Source organism: Trichechus manatus, unplaced genomic scaffold (assembly GCF_000243295.1).
Source record: "Trichechus manatus latirostris isolate Lorelei unplaced genomic scaffold, TriManLat1.0 scaffold00060, whole genome shotgun sequence".
Taxonomy (NCBI): domain Eukaryota; kingdom Metazoa; phylum Chordata; class Mammalia; order Sirenia; family Trichechidae; genus Trichechus; species Trichechus manatus.
In genome coordinates this window covers 5053830-5077573 of record NW_004443996.1, presented here as the reverse complement: position 1 = coordinate 5077573, position 23744 = coordinate 5053830, and the positions used below count along the sequence as shown (strand labels likewise).

Genomic DNA, 23744 nt, shown 5'->3' with positions numbered 1-23744 from the left:
AACAGGAACAAGACAAGGATGCCCTTTATCACCACTCCTATTTAACATTGTGCTGGAAGTTTTAGCTAGAGCAATAAGGCAAGAAAAAGAAATAAAGGGCATCAAAATTGGTAATGAAGAAATTAAACTGTCCTTGTTTGTGGATGATATGATACTATACATAGAAAACCCTGAAGACTCCATGAGAAATCTACTGCAACTAATAAAAAGATTCAGCAGAGGAGCAGGATACAAGATAAGCATACAAAAATCAGTTGGATTCCTATACACCAAAAAAGAGAACGCTGAAACGGAAATCAGGAAAACAATACCATTTATAATAGCCCCTAAAAAAATAAAATACTTTGGAATAAATCTAACCAGGGATGTAAAGGACATATGCAAAGAAAACTACAAAACACTACTGCAAGAACCTCAAAGGGATCTACATAAATGGAAAAACATACCATGCTCATGGATAGGTAGACTCAACATTGTGTAAATGGCAATTCTACCCAAAGCAATTTAGAAATACAACACAATTCAAATCCAAACACCAACAACATTCTTCAAAGAGATAGAAAAACGAATCATTGACTTTATATGGAAAGGGAAAAAGCCCCAAATAAGTAAAGCACTACTAAACAAGAATAATAAAGTTGGAATACTCCCAGTGCCTGACTTCAGAACCTACTATACAGCTACAGTAGTCAAAACAGCCTGGTACTGATACAAAGTCAGATACATTGACCAATGGAACCGAATTGAGAACCCAGATGTAAATCCATCCATCTATGGTCACCTGATCTTTGACAAGGGCCCAAATTCCATGAAATGGGGAAAAGACAGTCTTTTCAACAAATGGTGCTGGCAAAACTGGATATCCATCTGCAAAAAAAAAATGAAACAGGGCCCATACCTCACACCATATACAAAAACTAATTCAAAATGGATCAAAAACCTAAATATAAAGCCAAAAACTTTAAAGTTCATAGAATAAAAAATAGGACCAACGCTACAGGCCCTAATACACAGCATTAACAGGATACGAACCATAACCATCAACACACAAACCCCAGAAGATAAGCTACTTAATTGGGAGCTTCTAAAAATCAAACACCTATGCTCCTCAAAAGACTTCACCAAAAGAGTAAAAAGAGAACCTACAGACTGGGAATAAATTTTTGGACAGCACAAGTAAGACAAAGGTCTAATCTCCATAATCTACAAGAAAACCCAGCACTTCTACAACAAAAAGACAAATAATCTTATTAAAAAATGGGCCAAGGAAATGAACAGACACTTCACCAAAGAAGACACTCAAGCGGACAACAGACATATGAGGAAATGCTCGCCATCACTAACCATTAGAGAAATGCAAATTAAAACCACAATGAGATACATCTCATCCCAGCATTACTGACACGAATCAAAAACACTGGAAACAACAAATGTTGGAGGGGCTGCGGGGAGATTGGAACTCTTATGCACTGCTGGTGGGAATGCAAAATGATACAACCATTTTGCAAAATGATATGGCGCTTCCTCAGAAAGCTAGAAATAGAAATACCATACGATCCAGCAATCCCACTCCTAGGAATATATCCTAGAGAAATAAGAGTCGTCACTCGAATAGACATATGCACACCCATGTTCATGGCAGCATTGTTCACAATAGCAAAACGATGGAAACAACCTAGGTGCGCATCAACAGATGAATGGATAAACAAACTATGCTACATGCGCACAATGGAGTAGTATGCAACGATAAAGAACAATGACGCATCTGTGAAGCATCTCATAACGTGGATGAAACTGGAGGACATTATGCTGAGGGAAATAAGTCAATCACAAAAGGACAAATATCGTATGAGACCTCTATTGTAAAAACCCGTGAAAAAGTTTACGCACAAACAGTAACTATCTTTGTTGGTTACCAGTGATGGAAGGGATTGCGGGGGGGATACTAAGTAGGCAATAGATAAGTGATATCTGTGGTGAAGGGTGAGACAGTACACAATACTGGAAAAACCAGCACAACTTGTAGAAGAAAATGTCATGGAAGCTCCATAGACACATCCAAACTCCCTGAGGGACTGAATTGCTGTGCGGAGGGCTGTGGGGACCATGGTCTTGGGGAACATCTAGCTCAGTTGGCATAACAGTTTATAAGGCAATGTTCTACATTCTACAGTGGGGAGTAGCATCTGGGATATTCAAAGCCTGTGAGCAGCCGTCTAAGACACTCCACTGGTTTCATCCCTTCAGGAGCAAGTGAGAATGAAGAGAATAGGATACAAGGAAAAGATTAGTCCAATGGACTAATGGACTACAGCTACCAAGGTCTCCACCAGACTGAGTCCAGCTAGATGGTGCCTGGCTATGACCACTGACTGCTGAGACCGGGATCACAACAGAGGGTTCTGGACAGAGCTGGGTAAGGATGTAGAACAAAATTCTAACACACACAAAAATAGCAGATTTATTGGCCTAAAGGAGACTGGAGAAACCCGAAGATTACGGCCCCCAGACACCCTTTAACTCAGTGGTGAAGTCACTTCTGAGGGTTCACCTTTCAGCCAGGGATTGGACAGCCCCATAAAGCAAAATGGGACTAAAGAGGCACAGCAGTGCAGGGACAAGGGCTAGAAGGCCGAAGGGGACAGGAAAGCCAGTGATAGGGAACCCAAGGTTGAGTAAGGACAATGTTGAAGTGTAGTGACGTTGTTACCCATTGTCATAGGACAACATGTGTACTGTTTAATGAGAAACTGTTTTGTTCTGTAAACCTTCATCTAAAGTGAGAATAACAGCACAATTGTAAGAGCGTAGTCAATGTCACTGAACTGTACATGTAGAAATTTTTGAAATGGTGTATCTTTTGCTATGTATATTTTCACCAAAAAAAAAAAAAAGGTCGAGAAGCGAGAGGGTTGACATGTTGTGGGGTTGTTAACCAATGTCATAAAACAATATGTGTACTACTGTTTAATGAGAAACTATTTGTTGTGTAAACCTTCACCTGAAGTACAACAAAAAATAAAATAAAAAAGAGCAGGAGTGGCAATACTAATCTCTGACAGAATAGACTTTAAAGTAAAAGCCACCACAAAGGATGAGGAAGGACACTATATAATGATTAACGGGTCAATAAACCAGGAGGCCATAATCATAATAAATATTTACCCACCCAATGACAGGGCTCAAAGATACATAAAACAAACTCTAACAGCATTGGAAAGAGAGATAGACAGCTCCACAATAATAATAGGAGACTTTAACTCACCACTTTCAGTGAATGACAGAACATTCAAAAGAAGCTCAGTGAAGACACAGAAGATTTAAATGCCACAGTCAACCAACTCGACCTCATAGACATATGCAGAACATTCCACCTAACAGCAGACAGTATATTTTCTTTTCCAATGAACATGGAACATTCTCCACAATAGACCACATATTAGACCAAAAAGCAAGCCTTAACAAAATCCAAAGCACTGAAATAATACAAAGTACCTTTTCTGACCATGAAGCCACAAAAGTGGAAATCAATAACAGAAAAAACAAGGAAAAAAAATTAAACATATGGAAACTGAACAACACCTTGCTCAAAAACTACCGGGTTATTGAAGAAATTAAGGACGGAATAAAGACATTCACAGAATCAAATGAGAATGAAAACACTTCCTACCAGAACTTTGACACAGCAAAAGCAATGCTCAGAGGTCAATTTATAGAAATACATTCACACATCCAAAAAGAAGAAAGGGCCAAAATTAAGACATTAACTCTACAACTCAAATAACTAGAAAGAGAGCAGCAAAAGAAGCCCTTGGGCACCAGAAAAAAAACAAATAATAAAAATTAGAGAATTAAATGAAACAGAAAATAGAAAAATAATTGAAAGAGTTAACAAGACCAAAAGCTGGTTGTTTGAAAAGAACAACAACAACAAAAAATATCAATACACCATTGGTCAAACTGACAAAAGAAAAACAGGAGAGGAAGCAAATAACCGGAATAAGAAACGAGGTAGACGATATCACAACAGATCCAACTGAAATTAAAAGAATCATAATACAATACTATGAAAAATTCTCTTCTAACAAATTTCAAAACCTAGAGGAAATGGAGAAATTTCTAGAAACACACTACCTACCTAAACTAACACAAACAGAGTTAGAACAACTGAAAAAAAAACCTATAACAAAAGAAGAGATTGAAAAGGTAATTAAAAATCTCCCAACAACAACAAAAAAAAAAGGCCCTGGCCCTGACAATTTAAATGGCGAAGTCTACCAAACTTTCAGAGGAGAGTTAACACCATTACTACTAAAGGTATTTCAAAGCATAGAAAATGATGGAATACTCCGAAACTCATTCTACGAAGCCAGCATAACCCTGATACCAAAACCAGGTAAAGACACCACAAAAAAAGAAAATTACAGACCAATATGCCTCACGAACGTGGATGCAAAAATCCTCAACAAAATTCTAGCCAATAGATTTCAACAACATATCAAAAAAGTAATTCACCATGATCAAGTAGGATTTATACCAGGTATGCAGGGATGATTCAACATTAGAAAAACAACCAATTTTATCCATCACATAAATAAAACAAAAGACAAGAACCACATGATCGTATCAATTGATACCGAAAAGGCATCTGATAAAGTCCAACACCCATTCATGATAAAAACTCTCAGCAATTCCTCAATATAATTAAGAGCATTTATACAAAGCCAACATCAAACCCTAAATGGAGAGAGTCTGAAAGCATTCCCCTTGAGAACGGGAACCAGACAAGGATATCCTTTATCACCACTCTTATTCAACATTGTGCTGGAGGTGCTAACCAGAGCAATTAGGCTAGAAAAAGAAATAAAGGCAATCCAAATTGGTAAGGAAGAAGTAAAAGTATCTCTATTTGCAGATGATATGATCTTATACACAGAAAACCCCAAGAATCCCCAAGAAAAGTACTCAAACTAATAGAAGATTTCAGCAAAGTATCAGGATACAAGATAAACACCCAAACATCAGTTGGATTCCTCTACACCAGCAAAGAGAATTTTGAAGAGGAAATCATCAAATCAATATCATTTACAATAGTCCCCAAGAGGATAAAATACTTAGGAATAAATCTAACCAGAGACATAAAAGACCTATACAATGAAAACTACAAGACACTACTGGAAGAAACAAAAAGAGACCTGCATAAGTGGAACCATACACATTACTCATGAATAGGGAGACTCAACATTGTGAAAAAGTCAATTCTACCCAAAGCAATCTACAGATATGATGCATCCCGATCCAAATTCCAAGGGCATTTTTTAATGAGATGGAGAAACAAATCACCAAATTCATATGGAAAGGGAAGACTCCCCGGATAAATAAAGCATTACTCAAGAGAAGAACAAAGTGGCAGGCCTCACACTACCTGATTTTAGAACCTATCATACCACCATGGTAGTCAAAACAGCCTGGTAAATGGTACAAGAACGGATACATAGACCAATGGAAGAGAATTGAGAATCCAGATGTAAATTCATCCACCTACGAGCAGCTTATATTTGACAAAGGCCCAAAGTCCGTTAATTGGGGGAAAAGACAGTTTCTTTAACAAATGATGTTGGCATAACTGGATATCCACCTGCAAAAATATGAAACAAGGCCCATACCTCACACCGTGCACAAAAACTAACTCAATATGGATCAAAGACCTAAATATAAAATCTAAACGATAAAAATCATGGAAGAAAAAATAGGGACAATGCCAGGAGCCCTCAAACATTGCATAAACAGAATACAAACCATAAGTAACAACACACAAACACCAGAAGAGAAACTAGATAACTGGGAGCTCCTTAAAATCAAACACTTATGCTCATCAAAAGACTTCACCAAAAGAGTCAAAAGACAAACTACAGACTGGGAAAGAATTTTTGGCTATGACAAATCTGATCAGTGTTTAATCTCTAAAATCTACAAGATACTGCAAAACCTCAACAACAAAAATACAAATAACCCAATTAAAAAATGGCCAAAGGATATGGACAGACACTTTACCAAACAAGACATTCAGGCGGCTACCACATACATGAGGAAATGCTCATGATCATTAGCCATTAGAGAAACGCAAATCAAAACTACAACAAGATACCATCTCACACCAACAAGGCTGGTATTAATCCAAAAAACACAAAATAATAAATGTTGGAGAGGCTGTGGAGAGACTGGAACACTTATACACTGCTGGTGGGAATGTAAAATGGTACAACCACTTTGGAAATTGATGTAGTGCTTCCTTAAAAAGCTAGAAGTATAAGTACCATAGGATCCAGTAATCTCAGTCTTCGGAACATATCGTAGAAAAATAAGAGCCGTCACACGAATAGATATATGCACACCCGTGTTCACTGCAGCGCTGTTCATGGTAGGAAAAAGGTGGAAACAAGTTAGGCGCCCATCAACGGACTATTGGATAAACAATTTATTGTATATTCATACAATGGAATACTATGTAACGATAAAGAACAAGGATGAATCTGTGAAACATCTCATAACATGGATGAATCTGGAAGGCATTATGCTGTGTGAATTTAATCAGTCACAAAAGGACAAATATTGTATAAGACTACTATTATAAGAACTCAAGAAAAGGTTTAAATAGAGAAGAAAACATTGTTTGATGGTTACGAGGGTGGGAAGTGAGGGAGATGGGTATTCTCTAACTAGTTAGTAGATAAGAATTATCTTAGGTGAAGGGAAGGACAACACACAATACAGGAGAAGTCAGTGCAACTAGACTAAACCAAAAGCTAAGAAATTTCCTGAATACAACCAAACACTTTGAAGGACAGAGTAGCAGGGGCGGGGGTCTGGAGACCTTGGTTTCAGGGACATCTCAATTGGCATAACAAAGTTTATTAAGAAAATTTCCGCATCCCACTTTGGTGAGTGGTGTCTGGGTTCTTAAAAGCTAGCGATCAACCATCTAGGATACATCAATTGGTCCCAACCCACCTGGAGCAAAGGAGAATGAAGAACACCAAAGATTCAAGGAAAATATTATCCCAAGAGACAGAAAGTGTCACATAAACCAGAGACTCCATCAGCCTGAGATCAGAAGAACTAGATGGTTCCCAGCTACCACCAATGACTGCCCTGACAGTGAACACAACAGAGAGTCCTTAACGGAGCAGGAGAAAAGTGGGATGCAGAACTCAAATTCTAGTAAAAAGACCAGACATAATGGTCTGACTGAGACTGGAGGGACTCTGGAAGACATGGCCCCCAGACACTCTGTTATTCCAGGACTGAAACCATTCCTGAATCCGACTCTTCAGACAAAGATTAGACTGAACTATGGGACATAAAATGATACTCGTGAAGATAGTGTTTCTTAGCTCAGGTAGATACATGAGACTAAAAGGGCAGCTCCTGTCCAGAGGTGAGATGAGACGGCAAAAAGGGACAGGAGCTGGTTGAATAGACATGGGATATCCCGGGTGGAAAGAAGGAATGTGCTGTCACATTATAGTGAGAGCAGCTAGGGTCATGTAGCAATGAGTGTTTAAATTTTTGTATGAGAAACTGACTTGAACTATAAACTTTCAGTTAAAGTACAGTAAAAAAAAGCAATTGGCTGAGTTATTGCAGGCACCGATTTCTCAGTCATCAGCACCTACAGAAATGATTGACTTGCTTGGCTATGTACTCCAGGAAGGCATGACTCGTCTACTGGCATATCCCCAAAACCGCTAGTAAAAACAATTACAAGAATAATCTATGTTCAAGAGAATGAGCCTAGCCAATTCAATCCTATTTTAATAATGGGAAATGTCATGCTTCCCATAAGGCTACCATTTCCTGAACAAAATAATTTTAAATGTCAGAGGAAAGCTGCCATGTTGTTAAAATGACTATATTCGGTGAGAAAAAACATCATTTTAAAACAAGACAAAGAAAGCACAAGATTCTTCAAAGAGTGGACCCCAAACCATCACTTTGAAGCAAAAACCACAGATTACTTCAAAATATGAGTTAAATGACCAAGATTCCAAGTCAGACTGAATACAGCACAGCTTTTTAAACCAAACATTATTTTTAAAAATCTTTATAAACTTGCACATTACCTGGTAATTGTTTTGGTTTTGTGATAATCTCAATTGGTTTGATGTTGCAAAATGTGGGGAAAAATTACTCCGTGATAGATTTGCATTACTGTACATTGTACTAGATGCTGTATGTAATGAGGTCCGTTGTGCCAAGTGGTAGTCTCTGTTTTGATACAGTACATTGTCTGACAAGTCTCTAATATTCACCATTTGTGAATTTGACATATTTCTTCCTGGTCCAGACAAAGTTGTACTTTGGTTCTCAACTCGAAGGGAACTGCCACTTTCATAAAACCTTGAGTAGCTTGGTATCTGTGCTCCCATTGATGCCAACTCTTCCTCTCTGGCATACTCATCATCAGCATTTCCAGTCTCCATTGCAATAGACAAACAAGTTCCTTCGGCTGAGCTAGGCTTCTGTGGGGTATTTCCTCCCAGAATTCTCTGAGGGTAATCACTAACTGCCAATGAAAATACTTCACGGATTTCTAAGTTTTGTGTCCTACAGTAAGGGTCTCTAATAGTTGGTTTTTGCCCATATGAGTTATGTGAAGTCAGACCAGTGTGTTCAGGCTTATATGATCTTTGAATCCCAATTGGTTCAATTTTGCAAGGTCGGTGGCACACAGATGGTTTTTGGGGTACCATCATTTCAGAAGATTGCACTGAAGAGCTTCCATAGTTTTTCTTCGAGGGATTGTATGTTGAGTTTCCAGAATTTAGCACACTTGTCTGTCTCGACAAAATAATTGTTTTTTCTCCTAGGAGCAGGGAGGCATTTTTACAGTGTGCTACTTGTCTTTGAAGAGGAATGTGCAACTGAAACTCAGTATCATTTTTACTGGTGGTTTTCTGAATAGGGATTTTATGTGCTTCTGTAATATGTGTATTTGTATGTTTGGTTGTCCCTTGCCTACTTGATGAACTGGCTGGACTGTATATACCAGTTACAATGACATCATTATTGCCAGATGTCCAAGAAGACTGTTGGTTTGAGGGTCGAGCAATATTAACCACATTTCTGACTGTAACATCTGGAACTGCCAAAGAAGTACCGGAAACAGTTCCTGGTGTTGCTGCTCCTGATTCAGAATTCTTACTACTCATTTTTCTTCTCTTATTGCCAACCCACGTCTGGAAGCACAAAAAAAAATGATATTATGAAAATAAAAAATCTTAGCAATGGACCAAAAAAACTAATGGGTATACAATAAATTATATTCTTCTTTGTCATAGAAACAAGACCTATACAAAGGAAAAAAGAAAAACTAACTAAAATATAAGGTCAAAGATGATCAAGGGTTCTAGTATGTATAGACTCACAATAAATATCTACAGGCTACTCTCCTTCTCAGAATCCAGTCAATCAATATTTAGCAAGAACCCTAAAAATATTTATATCCTTTGACCTAGTAAATCCACTTCTGGGAATTTGTCCTAAAAAATAATCAAAGATGCAGACAAAATTTATGTTCAATGATGTTCATTAGATAATTATTTGTATTAGTGAAAAATAGGAAGCATAGTAAAGATAGGATTTTTAATGACATTGGAAAATGCTCATAGTATTGTTAAACAAATATACATCTGAAATATTCATGTTTAATGACTTTTGTTGTACGGATATACCATAACTTAGTTAATTTTATATTGTTAGATATTTAGATTATTTAGAATTCATTACTAGAAACCACACTGCAATACACATCTTTGTACATGCATCTTTGTGCTGTCATTGCATTATAATGCAATCTTAGAAGAGAAATTGTTGGACTTTTGAAAACATATTTTCAAAGTGTCCTTCAGTGTATGAGAGTTCTGGTTTCCTCACACCCTCACCAACACTTTGCATTATCTTTTCTTGAAGTTTTTACTAGTCCAGATTCTAATAAATGGTATATAATTGCTATTTTGATTTACAATTCTATGGCTACTATATTACTCTGATAGAATTGCCTGTCCATTAACGTTACCCACTTTTATATTGGTGTGTTTGTCTTTTAAAATTGATTTGTATGAGCAATTTTCCTACTAAAGATAGTAGCAAGTTATCGCAAGTTGCAAATATTTTCCCCAGCTAGTCATTAATTTAATAGCAGTTATTTCTTTCTTTACACTTTTCTCTGCTTGCCAAATTATATATAGTGAATATGTGTTACTTCTATAAACAGAAAAACTGTTACCAATAAAAACAATACCAGTGTTTGGCATTCAGGATTTGATTTAAAAAATTGTATTTTTATATAAGTAATTTATTATAATTATATTAGTATTATTATGCTGAATCACGATTCTTCTTGAAACAGGCAAGAGAACATATTAGATTACATAATGTGATTATCAAACTTTATACCGTATTTTTACACAAATGACGTGTGCCTTCTATGGTTATTAGCCAACTGCTCCTTCCCCCCATTACGTATTTCCGTCAGCACCATTATGCCATTTTTGTTACATGTTGCTGTAAAAAAATAGCATAATGTGCTTATGAAAATACCTCACAGGGGGAGGGAATAGTTGAAAAACAAATGTAGAAGGTGTGCATTATGTGTGTAAAAATGTGGTAATTATTTCAAAATGCATGCCATACTATAAACTACCAAAATACATGAATATATTAAGATAAAAACACAAACAAAAAATTAAATGAACTAGCCTTGCACACACATGGCAAGATGTATTTGGTTAACTTTTGTATTATATGTTTCTGAAGAGCACATAAATTACCCAATTTTAAATGTTTATTTATACTATATACGGAATTAATGATGCTGTAATACTATAAATAAAAGCTAACATGTATTGAATACCAATTATGTGTTCTTCACATATACTAGCTTCTTTGGTCAGTGTTATTTTCCTAATTATATAAATGAAGAAACTGAAGTTCAGAAAGATTAGGTAGCTTGTGGAAGCTTATCCTGCCAGCAAGTGGCAGAGCAAGGATTCAAAGTAAAATCTATCTGACCTCAAAGCACATTCTCCTTCCACTACACCACAAGTAGTGGCGAGAAGCTCCTGAAATAGTCATCCCTGTTGGTCATTTACTTTTCTAATTAGTATTTCTCCCATGAAAAAAAAATTCCAAAAACCAAGATGCTCCATGTTGATTCACATGGGGTTGCGGGAATTTAAAACTCACTCTCATTTACTTTCACTAAAAGCAGAAGTGAGAAGTACTAGCTGAGGGACATATGAATATAAATGTCACAGGGAAAGGAGGCAAGGAAGAAAAACTAAAATATTTTAAAGTATATACTTGACGAATATTTAAAAATACATGTCTTTGGATAAATGAAATTTCAGTTTATTGCCCAAAAAGGAGAATTTTACAAATATTCAAAATAAGTTGCCATGTTATGACTTTTCAAGTAAGAAAAGCACATACGGCAAGCATGATGAATTTGTTCATAATTTTCCAAAAAATATAAGCATTACATTAAAAAAAAAGCTTTTAATGGGAAAGCATACTTAATTGGTAAAATTTGAACTCAAGAATTACTACATCTAGAGGGCCACTTTGAGCCATATTTCTAAAACAAACAACAAACAAATGAACAACCTACTGTGCTCTCATCACACAATACTTACCTTAACTCAGGAAGAATAAGAGTTATCTTAGTGCATTACAAATTTATGGCTTATTCAATACTAGGTTACTAGATATTTATATTACACACCCATCAAATGTAAAATGTAGTAGAATAATATCAAATGCATATGAATACGAAACTCGCTATCAAACAACTTCACTTATCCAGAACACAGCCAACAAAGATGTCACAAGATCCATGTAGTTTAATAGTAGGACAACCTTGATTTAAATCTCACTTTCTCTCATTGTATAAATGATTAACTGATTGTATGCATAATTTTAATAAATCTGGTTTCTAAATCTATAACAGATTAGAAATAACAAAATAGAAGGGAATATTTGAGATAGAAGTCTCTGTAGACGGGCACCCTGACAGAAACAACAATAAAAAAAGTGACTGCTTTTTTTAGGACAAGTTACAAGAAAGGAAACTCATAACAAAACAGATGTGAGAAGTTGTGAAATAGCAGTCTGGGATTCTTTAGTAAAAGGGAAAATAACCCCATATATTATACCAAGCTGTGAGCATTGTTACATTATAGCACAATACAATAATTGATGTCAATAATTAAAGCTCTGAGTCAAAAAGTAAGTTTTCAAATATTTTCAATGTTCTCTGTTGAAGAAAAGTAGGAAAGTATATGCTTAAGAAATACCTACATTAAAAATTTTGAAAATAAAGAAAGTTAATTGTCAAGGGTACCCAATAACTGAATTAAGCTTTACTAAAAGCTGTTCAGTTGCAGGATCCAAAATTTACCAATGCTTATCAGATATAAATTATTCTCATTACAAATGCCTCATTGGTGAGAGGGAAAACTAGGTCAAACAAAACTGATGTGATAAGAATTTGGGGTTAAGAACAAACAAAGCAATACTACTTAGAAAAAAAAATGAAAGGAAAGACATTTGGATTACCAATCCTTGGTGACCATAAAATTCTTTTTCAGCTCTCTCTTAGAAACTCACTGTCTCTAAACCTCTTTTTCTTTTCTATGCCTCCTTGTTTGTTGTCCTGCTCCTTAACCCCCCTGTATTTATTCATGCTTGGATGTTTTAACCCTTTAAAGTTCTCTTAACGTTGGGATCAAGTTCTTACTACAGTGAGATTTGATTTCTTTTAAGAAAAAAACCAATGGATACTATATTTAAAATAATAAAGAAAGGTCTCTTTCAAGTAGAACATATATATCTATGAAATCATGGGAGGGGGGATTACAAAGTGATGAGATGATAAACAACTCCCTTCTCTGACTGGAAAAGCCACAAGATTGTGTTGGAGTTTAGGTTAGGAGGACGGAATTTCTGTACAAGTTAGACTCTTCTGGAATGGAAGGAATGAATTTAGTTTACACAATTGCTTACAATTTACATAACATTTTACTTATAATCTTATATTACAGGAATTTATTTCCTTCATTCCCATTGTTTATTTTAGATTTCACCCCATTTGGAGCATAAGTATAAATCTCTGTATTTCAACACCCTCAATTTTAGAGCACAAACAAGCAAGTAATTGGAGTAAGAATGCAATAACAAATTGGAAATATGAAAGATAACAGTCTACAATACAGCTGCCTGAGAAGGCTTTTCACTTAAAAGTAATGGTAAAATAGAAGGAAATTATTGCAAGAAAAAAAAAATCAAAATGAGCTTGTACTTATAAAATGCAATCTCATCACCTTGAAATAAACATTTTGACATTACTTTTTCTAAGGCATTAAACATTTTTCTGTGAGGTTTAGTAAAGGTATTTCAAATAGGGCATTTAGAACTATCAATAGGGAACATTTCTGAGTATGATGGTTGAGTTCAGCAAATAAGAAACAGACATTCTAGATATTTTTGTCCTAGACTTGGTGACATAAGTCCTTATTTGAAGGTGAATATATATCCTTTAGTCATTAAGAAGGACATTCTCCAAAGAATTCTGCTTATCAAGAATTTTTTATCTTTAGAGTCTTTGAAGGAAAGTCCAGCAGAAAAATAAACTTAAAAACAAACGTCCTTTTTCTTTCCCAAATTAGCTAATAAATGCCAAGGATGGGAAAGCTGCTAATCTTTGAATCACTATGGTTTCACCCCAGGAGAATTTGGAGCGTGCTCAAACAAACGTGAAAGAACCTATGTACTCAGTAAAATCTGTGACTAGTTCTGTTAGATTTACCTCTTGCCTTCTTTCTATCACCTTCTCATTGCCTTTCACAAACGAGTAGCAGCTCTGATTTTTGTAGCTGAATGACTAGGGTTGGGAAAAAGGAAAATTTCCCTCCTTTGGATTTCTTGTGCCTTACTTGATAACCCATTTAAATGCATGAATTTTCCTTAGAAGGAAGATGAGGTATTAAAAAAAAGTTATGCTTTCCTAAAAAGATAAAAATACTGAAGTCATAAATGCTTGATGAAAAACTAAAATACAACAAGAAAATCTGCTAGGCACACAATAGACCCTCAGTAAACGTCTGTTTTACTGTTATCATTTAGTTCAAAGGGCTAGAGTTTTTTAAGATATGTTTACATTGTAAAGGTCTTAGGGTTATCAAGAAATTTCTAGAAGCAAATAAATACATACTAAAATATTAGCTCTATCTTTTAAAAATTAGTATTGTTATACCAGGGAAATTAAGTTGTTTATAAAGTTAGTGCATCCCCTGAATATTTTTTCTTATATTAAGCAATATCACTTGTAATAAAATGCTATAAATTTGAGAGTGGAAGACCTCAATACTTACCCTGACTACACTGAAGTCCAGCTTAGTCTCCTGCGCACACTGTAATATGAGCTGAAAGCAATTTTTACTTTGATTTGTCATTCCATTTTCATAATAACGCTGTAAAATCCTTTGTTGTTCTACAGTAAATACAGAACGTAGATTCATCTAAAAATAAAAGAAGATACTCTGAAAATTGGAATAAATATTGGGTATGTGTAGAATTTGCATGCTTTCAATTTTCAATACAATTTCAGTGCTTCCAAGCTGCAGGATTTCTTTAAGCGACTTAATCCCTAGTAATGGGTAATAATTTGTGTGCTAAAGGGAGATAGGTTCTCACTAAAAAAAAAATATGTTATGCAAACAGTTACTGAATTTGTTCAGAAAAAACCACCAACTTTAAAGACAAAAAGAAGAAAATTAAAAAAAAAAAAAAAAAAAAGAGGAAAGCCCTTATCTGCTTAGTGTCAATGTGTGGGAAAAAAGGTTCTTTCACTGAAATAAATATTTATGGCTAGTAAAGCAGGGCATGGTGGTAGCCGTACGTGGTCAATTATCAATAGGGACACTCACTGTTCTTTGTCAAGCAAGGCATCTGGCATATGTCTTACAGCCAGAAGCTGCACTCTGGAACAAAAGGGTGTTTTTATTTTTCCTCTTTCTGAGATAAAGCAGTTCTTTTTACATATTAAAACAAAACCTCTCCTTTAAAGCTTAAAAATAAACAGGAAGGTTTTGTGACTGTGAAAATGTTTTTTCTTTAGGCAATACTAAATAAAATATTTTAATAACTATAGCATATAAATTAAAATTTAAAATAGTATATTAAATGTACTATTTATTTTGTATTAAAATTAAACTATGCAAAATATTTTAAATAAATTGACATTATAATTAAACAAGAGAAGTAAAAAATATATATACCGCTTTATCCAACCTGCCAATAGGTAAGGTATTTAATATTAAGGGAAAATAACTCTGTGAATCTCACAAATAAAAAGCAGGCTCAACTCTCAAAAGATGAGTTCTAGTAGTATATTTTATAAAGAATAACCCTTGTAATAAAATTAAGGCAATTTCAATTCTTGTTAAAAACTATCCCAATGAAATTGTTATTCCTAAAAGTAAACAGAAAGAAAATCTTTCCCAGGGAAAGTGTCTTTTCAAAACTAGAAAAATAGTAACAACAAAAATACTACTAGCCAAAATGAACATAAATCTTTCTAGTATACAGCATATGGACACAAATAAATACATTGAAATGGAAATAAAAAATTATCTCCCTTTCTCCAAATATTTTGAACAGTAAAGTAGTCTAATATGGAAATGAAAAAGCCATACTGCTGTCCACTGCAATTTGTTCACCTGACTGTTTCTTACCCATATATCTTCCTGTCTAATGGTAAGAAATCCGATTAGAGAAAAATCAGAAGTGAGAGAGGGCACAAGAAAGATGTGAATAGAGTTTCTTCCTTTCTGGCATTGCCAGGGAACAAGGAGAAAGAAAAAAAACACAACAAACAAACAAAAAGTCCACTAATTTTCTAAAGGGTTCTCATTCACCAAATATAGAAATATAAACCCATTATCTGCAACCCAACCAAACTTTCAAGGATTTTGGGCCAGTAGGCTGGGACAGCAGTCATCAAAGCAATCTTTATTATCATGGCTTACAGCTTTCAGAGCAATTCGAGGTTCCATATCCTAAATGGTTCAGCCACATTCAAGAGAAGAGCCAGATGATGGAGGGCAAACACCTGAAATACTACTCCCTCTTACCTGGTGAGGATTTAGAAGTAAGATATTTTGGAAAGGGTTTTGTGGAGGGTAAACGTCAATTCACTAATGCACAATCAGAGGAATGGCTCTGATCCTCCTCTGCAGGGTTGTAACTACCACAAAAAGCCTAGAGTGTGAGGTGTGGGTGATACTCCCAATTGTGCTAACTCTCCTAATAATATAGGAAAGCTTTCTTATTGGCTGGCTGTAACAGTTATTCTTTCCCAAGTGTGATACAAACCTCACAAAGCATAGCATGTCCTTCCCCACTGATACCAATAGCCAAATATAGGTGACTGAATACTAAACAGATTTTTGGAGACCACAACTGTGTCATCAGACAGTGCTATGACCTTTTCAGTTTTTCGCATAAATTTAGTAACAACAACATTTTGCTCAAGGGATCTATTATTTTTCTTTCAAATTTTTGGAGATTCATTATTTGCCACAAAAACTCAATAAACCCGTATGAGCAAGATAATTTGTCATTATCTCCACCCACATTTGAAAGATATGGAAAGATTGCACAGCCAAAGTTCTTAATCATTACCCAAAAAATCAGGAAGTGAGTTAAAAATCTTCATTTTTGAGGTTAGGTTCTTACTTATTTGGAAGATAAAATGATAGGAAATTGATTTCACACGAATCGAGGTCCACTGGGTTGGAGTGCAGAGGGTGGCTGGACTGGGGGATTACATACTGAAATAACAAAAAATTTCACCTTATCCCAACGTTTCCTAATCTAATACTCTGCACTGTACCACCCACTCAGAACATACCAGCCCACAAGAATACAAAATCTGAGTTCTACTCTCAGATCCACTGCTAACTATTGAGATGACATTGCTCATAATCTCTACGAGCATCATTTCCTAGTCCACAAAATGTTGGATCATGTGACTTGTTCTGCTTACCAGTCTGGGTGGTTGCAAATAAATTAGGATATGTGAACTAATTTTTTTAAATTGTAAATTAAATATAAATATGTCACAGTTGTAACATATTTATAGTTTTAACACAACTATTTCTTTCATCTTATCTATCACATTCAGGTATAGGATTTCTAAGGTCTTTCTAAGCTTTAGGATTCTGTGTTTTAATGAGCCATTGAGAAAAGATTAAATTACACACAGTAGGTTCTATTCAAGCAGGTAGAGAGCAGCGAGTAAAATATTTTAGATTTTGTTGCTTTTAAAGTACCTGAAAAATATAGTTTCTAGGAATGACTCCTTCCTTAAGGGTTCTAGATAGCTAAGGCATATGACATTTTCACGTAGAAATCTTTCAGATAAATTCCTATATAACATAGTTCTTATATATTTAATGCCATAGTTAAAACCAGCTCAACGCTGCCATAATGCCTTAACTGGTTAAATCATTGGAAAAGTACCAACAAATATTTACTCATAAGTATTCATTCTTGAAAATGAGATGAGTCCGTTAAAATAATCAACAATTCAAATATAACATGTTCTTTTCAATATTAAAAATCTGAATTTGGGGTAAACCATTGGTGTTTTGTTTATCATCAAAGAATTGAGCCCAGAGTAATATAATGCCTTGAATATTTTTATCTCGGCCATCAAGTCTATATTAACATCATCCTTTTTTCTATTTTTCCTTTTTATTTAATCAAAGACTGGCAGACAAATATAAATATAGTGCAGTTACTTCAGATCATTTTTCACACTGCATACACATAGACTGATGAACTTATTCTGAAAGAAACCTGCAGTCAGCAATGAAATGCATACAATTTTTCCTTACCTCACTCAAAAAAAAAATTAACACACATAAACTTAGAACCTCATCAGCACACATTATCCTGTGACAAATGATTCAGACATAAATAGTGGGTACAAAGAAACTATATGTTAATGTATGTTTAACCTTTGTCAATGAAAAAAACAGAGGCATCCATCATGATTAAGATGTATTCAATTACTGATAACTAGTTGTGTCTAAAGGGACATTATCAAAAGAGAAATTGTACTGCAGCAAAAAGGTATATATGGATACACAATGAGAAAATAAACTGCCAAATTATTACATTAAACATTAATACATGCATGGTTAATACTGGAAAAATCGCAGCTCTCCAAAATTTCTCCATGTTTGTTATAAAAAGCCCTTTGCACTCAACTAAAATTACAATGATCTTAAAAGGATAATACTTGTAAAGTTTACTTAAATCTTTTCAGCCACGGAAACGGCAATGGAAATAAATGTTCAGAATCATTTTCAAAACAAAAACAAAAATTTATTCTTCAGTTGACCTGCATAATTAAAAGGTCTATGCAAAACACATTACTCTGCATTCCCCATGACTAGGGAAAAAAAGCTCAAGTCAATTTTTAGTTTGCAGACTGTCAAAGGATTTTGTATTCCAGTAGGAGTTCAAATCTTCTGGATCTTTTCACCAACAACTACTGGATTTTCTTTTCTAATTTTCTCACAGCATCAGCTTTGTAATTGTAAGAGCAATTGTATACATCTGAGTTAACAATGTACACATTTCCACACCGGCATTCAAACCAAGTAAATCCCACTTTCTTTTTTGTGTATGAAACAGCGACTCTTCTTTTGTTTTCCAAGAGACTTGTTTTGCTCTTCAGATGGTTGTTGTGTGGTATCTGGTACTGAAGATGGAGGATCACATTCAAGAGAAACAATGCCCACTACTCTGAGGCCTTGCAAAACTTCTGTTTCAAGTATTGCTTTCTCCAGAGATGCACTGTCCGCTTGGGAAGATGCTACAGATTCTGATAAAAGTGACTAATTTGGTACAGGACTTGAATGTATAGATGAAGATGTAGGGACTAACGATGACTGAGCGTCTGGGACACTGCCATCTGTGCACTGAACTGGTAAAGATTCAGACAAACTACTGACACATTTCAGGTGGGCTTATTCTACCATTGCTACTATTCTGTCTTTGAAGATGTTCCTTATAGCATATTGAATACATGCCATTTGTATGAAGATTTCCATAAAATCTCTAGCCTGTGGAACAAAGCACAGGCACTTGGCTGTAATTAGTTTCTTGAGCCATGTTCTTCTGTTGCACACCTGGCGGCAGCTCTCTCCACTTGAGGCGCTGCCCTTTGCCGCTGGTCACAGCCAGTGGGGCAACTGAACCCCTGCTCACTCCGTCCCCCGAGCCACCGCTGGCCCCTCTGTCAGCTGTTTCAACATTGTCCTTTTTATCCCTTATTATTATTTTCTTTTTAATTTACATACAGTAAAATTCACTCTTTTTGGTGTACAGCTTTATAAATTAAGACAAATGTATATAGTTATGAAACCACCACCTCAATCAAGATACAGAATAGTACCATCATGGTAAAAAAATTCCCTCATTCTGCCTCTTTGTAATCAATCTTTCCAGCCACCCTAGCTTCTGGCAACCACTAATCTGTTGTCTATTCTTATAATTTTGACTTTTCCAGAATGTTATGTAAATGATATCATACACTATGTATCCTCCTGAAGTCTAGCTTCTTTCACTTAACATAATGTGCTTGAGACTCTTCGTGGTGGTGGTGTTGTACATATCAGTAGTTTGTTCTTTTTTATTGCTGAGTAGTATTCCATTGTTGAGTTTACCACAGTTTATTTATCCATTCATCCCTTGAAAGGTATTTGGCTTTTTCAAGTTCTTGGCTATTATGAATAATGCTGCTATGAACATTTGTGTACAGGTTTCTGTGTGAAAATACATGTTCATTTCTCTTGAGTAAAGATCTAGAAGTGGGACTCCTGAGTCATATATAAAGTGTATTTTTAACTTTACAAGAAACTGCTGAACTGTTTTCAAAGAGGGATGAGTCCATTAAAATCATCAGTTCAAATATAACACGATGGCAATATTGCATTGCCATCAACACTCTGAAAATTTCATTTCCTCCACTTCCTTGGCAGCACTTGTTACTGTCAGAGTTTTTTTTTTTTAATTTATCCTTTCTTATAGGTGCATGGAGCGCTGGTGGGGCAGCGGTTAAGAGCTTGGCTGCTAACCAAAAAGTCAGAAGTTTGAATTCACCAGCCACTCCTTGGAAACCCTATGGGGCAGTTCTACTCTGTCCTAGAGGGTCGCTATGAGTTGGAATTGACTGGATGGCAATGGGTTTTGTTTTTGTTTTTTTAAAATAGGTGCATAATTGTAATTTAATCTGTATTTCCCTAATGAATAATGGCATTGAGCATCTTTTCATGTGCATATTTACCATCCATATATCTTCTTTGTATAAGTATCTGTTCGAATACTTTACCAACTTTTAAAATGGGTTGTTTATTTATTATTAAATTTTGAGGATTCTTTATATATTCTGGATACAAGTCTTTTATAAGAAATATGATTTGAAAACGTTTTCTCTCAATGTGTGGCTTGTCTTTTTATTTTATTAGAAGTCTATTCCACAGAACAGAATATCTAAATCTTGATGAAGTCTAATTTTTCCTTGTTTTTTTTTCTTTTATGGATTGTGCCTTTAGTGTTGTATCTAAGAAACTTTTGCCTAACCCAACGTCACAAAACTTTTCTCTTGTTTTCTTCTAGGAGTTTTATACTTTTGTATTTTACATTTAGATCTATGATCCATTTTGAGTTAATTTTTGTAAAAGGCATGAAGTATGGGACAAAGTGCTTTTTTTGGCATGTGGCTATCCAATGGTTAATTAATTGAAAAAACTATCCTTTTTTTTTTCTATTAAACTGCTTTTTCACCTTTGTCAAAAATCAATTGGCCATATATGGGTGGATCTATTTCTGGACACCTTTTTCTGTTCCATTGACCTATCCTTTTACCAATACCACACTGTCTTAAATCATGGTAGCATTATAATAAGTTTTGAATCAGGGATTGTGAATTGTGCAACTGTGTTGTAGCTTTTAAAAATTAATTTGCTATTCAACATTCTTTGCATTTCCATATGAACTTTGGAATCAGTTTGTCAATATTTACAAAAAATTTTGCTGGGATTATAGTCAGGATTGCACTAAATCTATAGATCAGTTTTGGGGAGAATTGGTTTTGTAACAACAATAAGTCTTCCAATTCATGAATATGATCGATTTCTCCAATTATTAGGTCTTATTTGATTTCTTTTATCAGTGTTTTGTAGTTTTCAGCATACAGATTCAGCACATATTTTGTTAAATATATACCTATTTATTTCCAAGTTTGGAGGACTGTTGTAAAAACTACTTTTTAAATATAATTTATTTTATTATGTGTTGTGGTTGAGAATATATACAGCAGAACATACATCAATTCAACGATTTCTACATGTATAATTCAGTGACATTGATTACATTCTGCAAGTTGTGCAACCATTCTCATCCTCTATTTCCAAGTTGGTCCTCCCCCATTAACATAAATGCCCCCTAAGATAGCTAACTAATCTTTCGAGTTGCTGTTGTCAGTTTGATCCCATATAGATATTAAATGAACACACTGCTCAAAGAAGACATTCTTTACTAGTTAAGCTAAACTATTGTTTGGTTTTAAGAAGAATTCAGGGGATATTTTTGGTTTAAGGTTTATCGTTTAAAGATTATCTCAGGGCAATTGTTTTACAGGTTCTTCCAGCCTCCAGGACTCCAGAAATTTTGGATTCCGTAGGAATTTGAAATTATGTTCTGCATTTCCTCCCTTTTGATCAGAATTTTTCTACAGAATCTTTGATCAAAATGTTCAGTAATTGTAGCTGGGCACCATCCAATTCTTCTGGTGTTATGACAAAGAAACAAACAAACAAAAAAAAAAAAACCAAACACATCGACGTTGAGTTGATTCCAACTCGTAGTGACCCTATGGGACAAAGTAGAACTGACCCACAAGGTTTCCAAGGAGCAGGTGGTGGATTCAAACTACTGACCTTTTGGTTAGCAGCCAAGCTCTTAATCACTGTGCCACCAGGTTCTGGGTCTTATGGCAAAGAAAGTAGTTATTTACAAGGACAATTAGTCACACATTCCGTTGCCTCCTCCTATTCCTGATTCTCCTTCCTCTGCTACTCCAGGCAAATGGAGACCAATTGTTGTACCATGGATGGCTGTTTTCAAGCTTTTAAGACTCTAGGCACAAAGCAACAAACTAGGAGGTAGAACAAAAGCATTGAATACTATATTAGGCCAATTAACTGGGATATCCCACGAAATCAGGACCCTAAGCCTACAAACTAAGAAACCAAATCCCATGAGGTATTTGGTTGTACATCTAAAGACTTTACCTAAAAAGTGAAAAGAGGACTTCTGGCAATATGGTGCTCTAGGCAGAAGTACCACGCTGTCCCTCCACAGCAAAGATCCGAAAAACTAAGCCAAACAGAGAAAACAGCAATCCTGAAATCCTAAACATCAAATGAAGAGAGAAAGAACTCAGCCAAGCACCAAATGAATAAGACACTGACAGAGATCTGAGAGCGAGGAGACATACATGGAAAGGTCCCCTATCAGCTAATGCAGCACGGATCCACCATCTTGAACTCCTATCAGAGACCACCAGACAGGGGGTACAAGAAAGCAGCTTCACGGAGCTTCCAGCAGGAGACAGAATAACCGGTAAACAGCGGTATATGCTTTCCCACCCCCACCTTTCTTCACCCCTACTCGGCCTCCTCTATTTCCCGCGGCCACAGTCTCTTGGCTGTGAAGCACCTGCTGCTTGGATTCCACCCGCCTACACTGGCTTACTCCCTGAGTGCCATTTGTTGGTTGCTGGTGTTGCTTTTTTCCGCTTCTTTTGATTTCTTCCTTCCCTCTCACCACCTCCCCCTCCTTTCGCTCAAATACCTGGCTTTGTGTGCCATCTTTGCTTCTTTCTGAGGGGCTGTAGGGATCCGTTCGAGTGTGGAACTGCTTCCCGGTCCGTGCTGCCATGCTGGTGGGATCCCGGGGCTTTTCTTTGTTTGTTTTCACTTGCTTGTATGTTTTCTTTTTCTTTTCTCGAGTTGGGAGCCTGTTCTGGCCGGCGGGTACTGTGGGCCTTGGGACCTACCCCCTCAGCTTGCACAGACGTGCAGAGGGATCCTTGAGAGCATTTCTTTTTTTGTGCTTTTTTTTCTGTTTTTTGGGGGGGGGTTCTTGTTTTTTTTTTTTAATTGTTTTGTTTTCTTTTCCCTCTTTTTCCCTTTTTGTCTTTCTTCATTACTCAGTTTCTTGTCTCTCTATACCTTCCTTCTCTTGCTGTCCCATAGATACCTAGCGATGAATACCTCTATGCCTCCTAGCCAGGCTGTACTTCAACACCTGGGAACAACTTCCCCAGACCACATAGCCACACCGGTGGGATCCCTGGGAGCTTTGTTGTTCTTTTTTCTTTCTAATTTTTATTTGTTCATTTTTTTCTTTTCTTTTTTCCTCTTCTTCCCCTTTTTGTTTTTCTCCATTTCATAGTCTCTGATCTCTCCACTCCAAAGGCAAGATCCCCTAGAGCTCTTTCTTATTTGTTTGGATGTTTTTGGCTCCTGTTACTCTCTCCTCTCTCCCATACCCATTTTAGCTCCACACATCACAATCTCCCCCCTCCATCCTGCCTACCTGCACAG

At 35.8% G+C, this 23744-nt stretch overlaps 1 protein-coding gene and 1 pseudogene across 2 annotated transcripts in view; both read right to left on the bottom strand.

Annotated features, from left to right (window-relative positions):
* Window positions 1-23744, bottom strand: part of HDX (highly divergent homeobox) — a 197464-nt gene that overhangs the window by 139854 nt on the left and 33866 nt on the right. For both annotated transcript variants that reach the window (XM_004378876.1, XM_004378877.2), the window contains exons 2-3: window positions 14433-14579; window positions 8124-9239 (exon numbers count right to left, since the gene is read on the bottom strand). In XM_004378876.1, the coding sequence (XP_004378933.1) occupies window positions 8124-9239; window positions 14433-14579 (1263 nt within the window). The remainder of the gene's footprint in view (window positions 1-8123; window positions 9240-14432; window positions 14580-23744) is intronic.
* LOC101343259 (AN1-type zinc finger protein 6-like) lies at window positions 18591-19245 on the bottom strand (annotated as a pseudogene).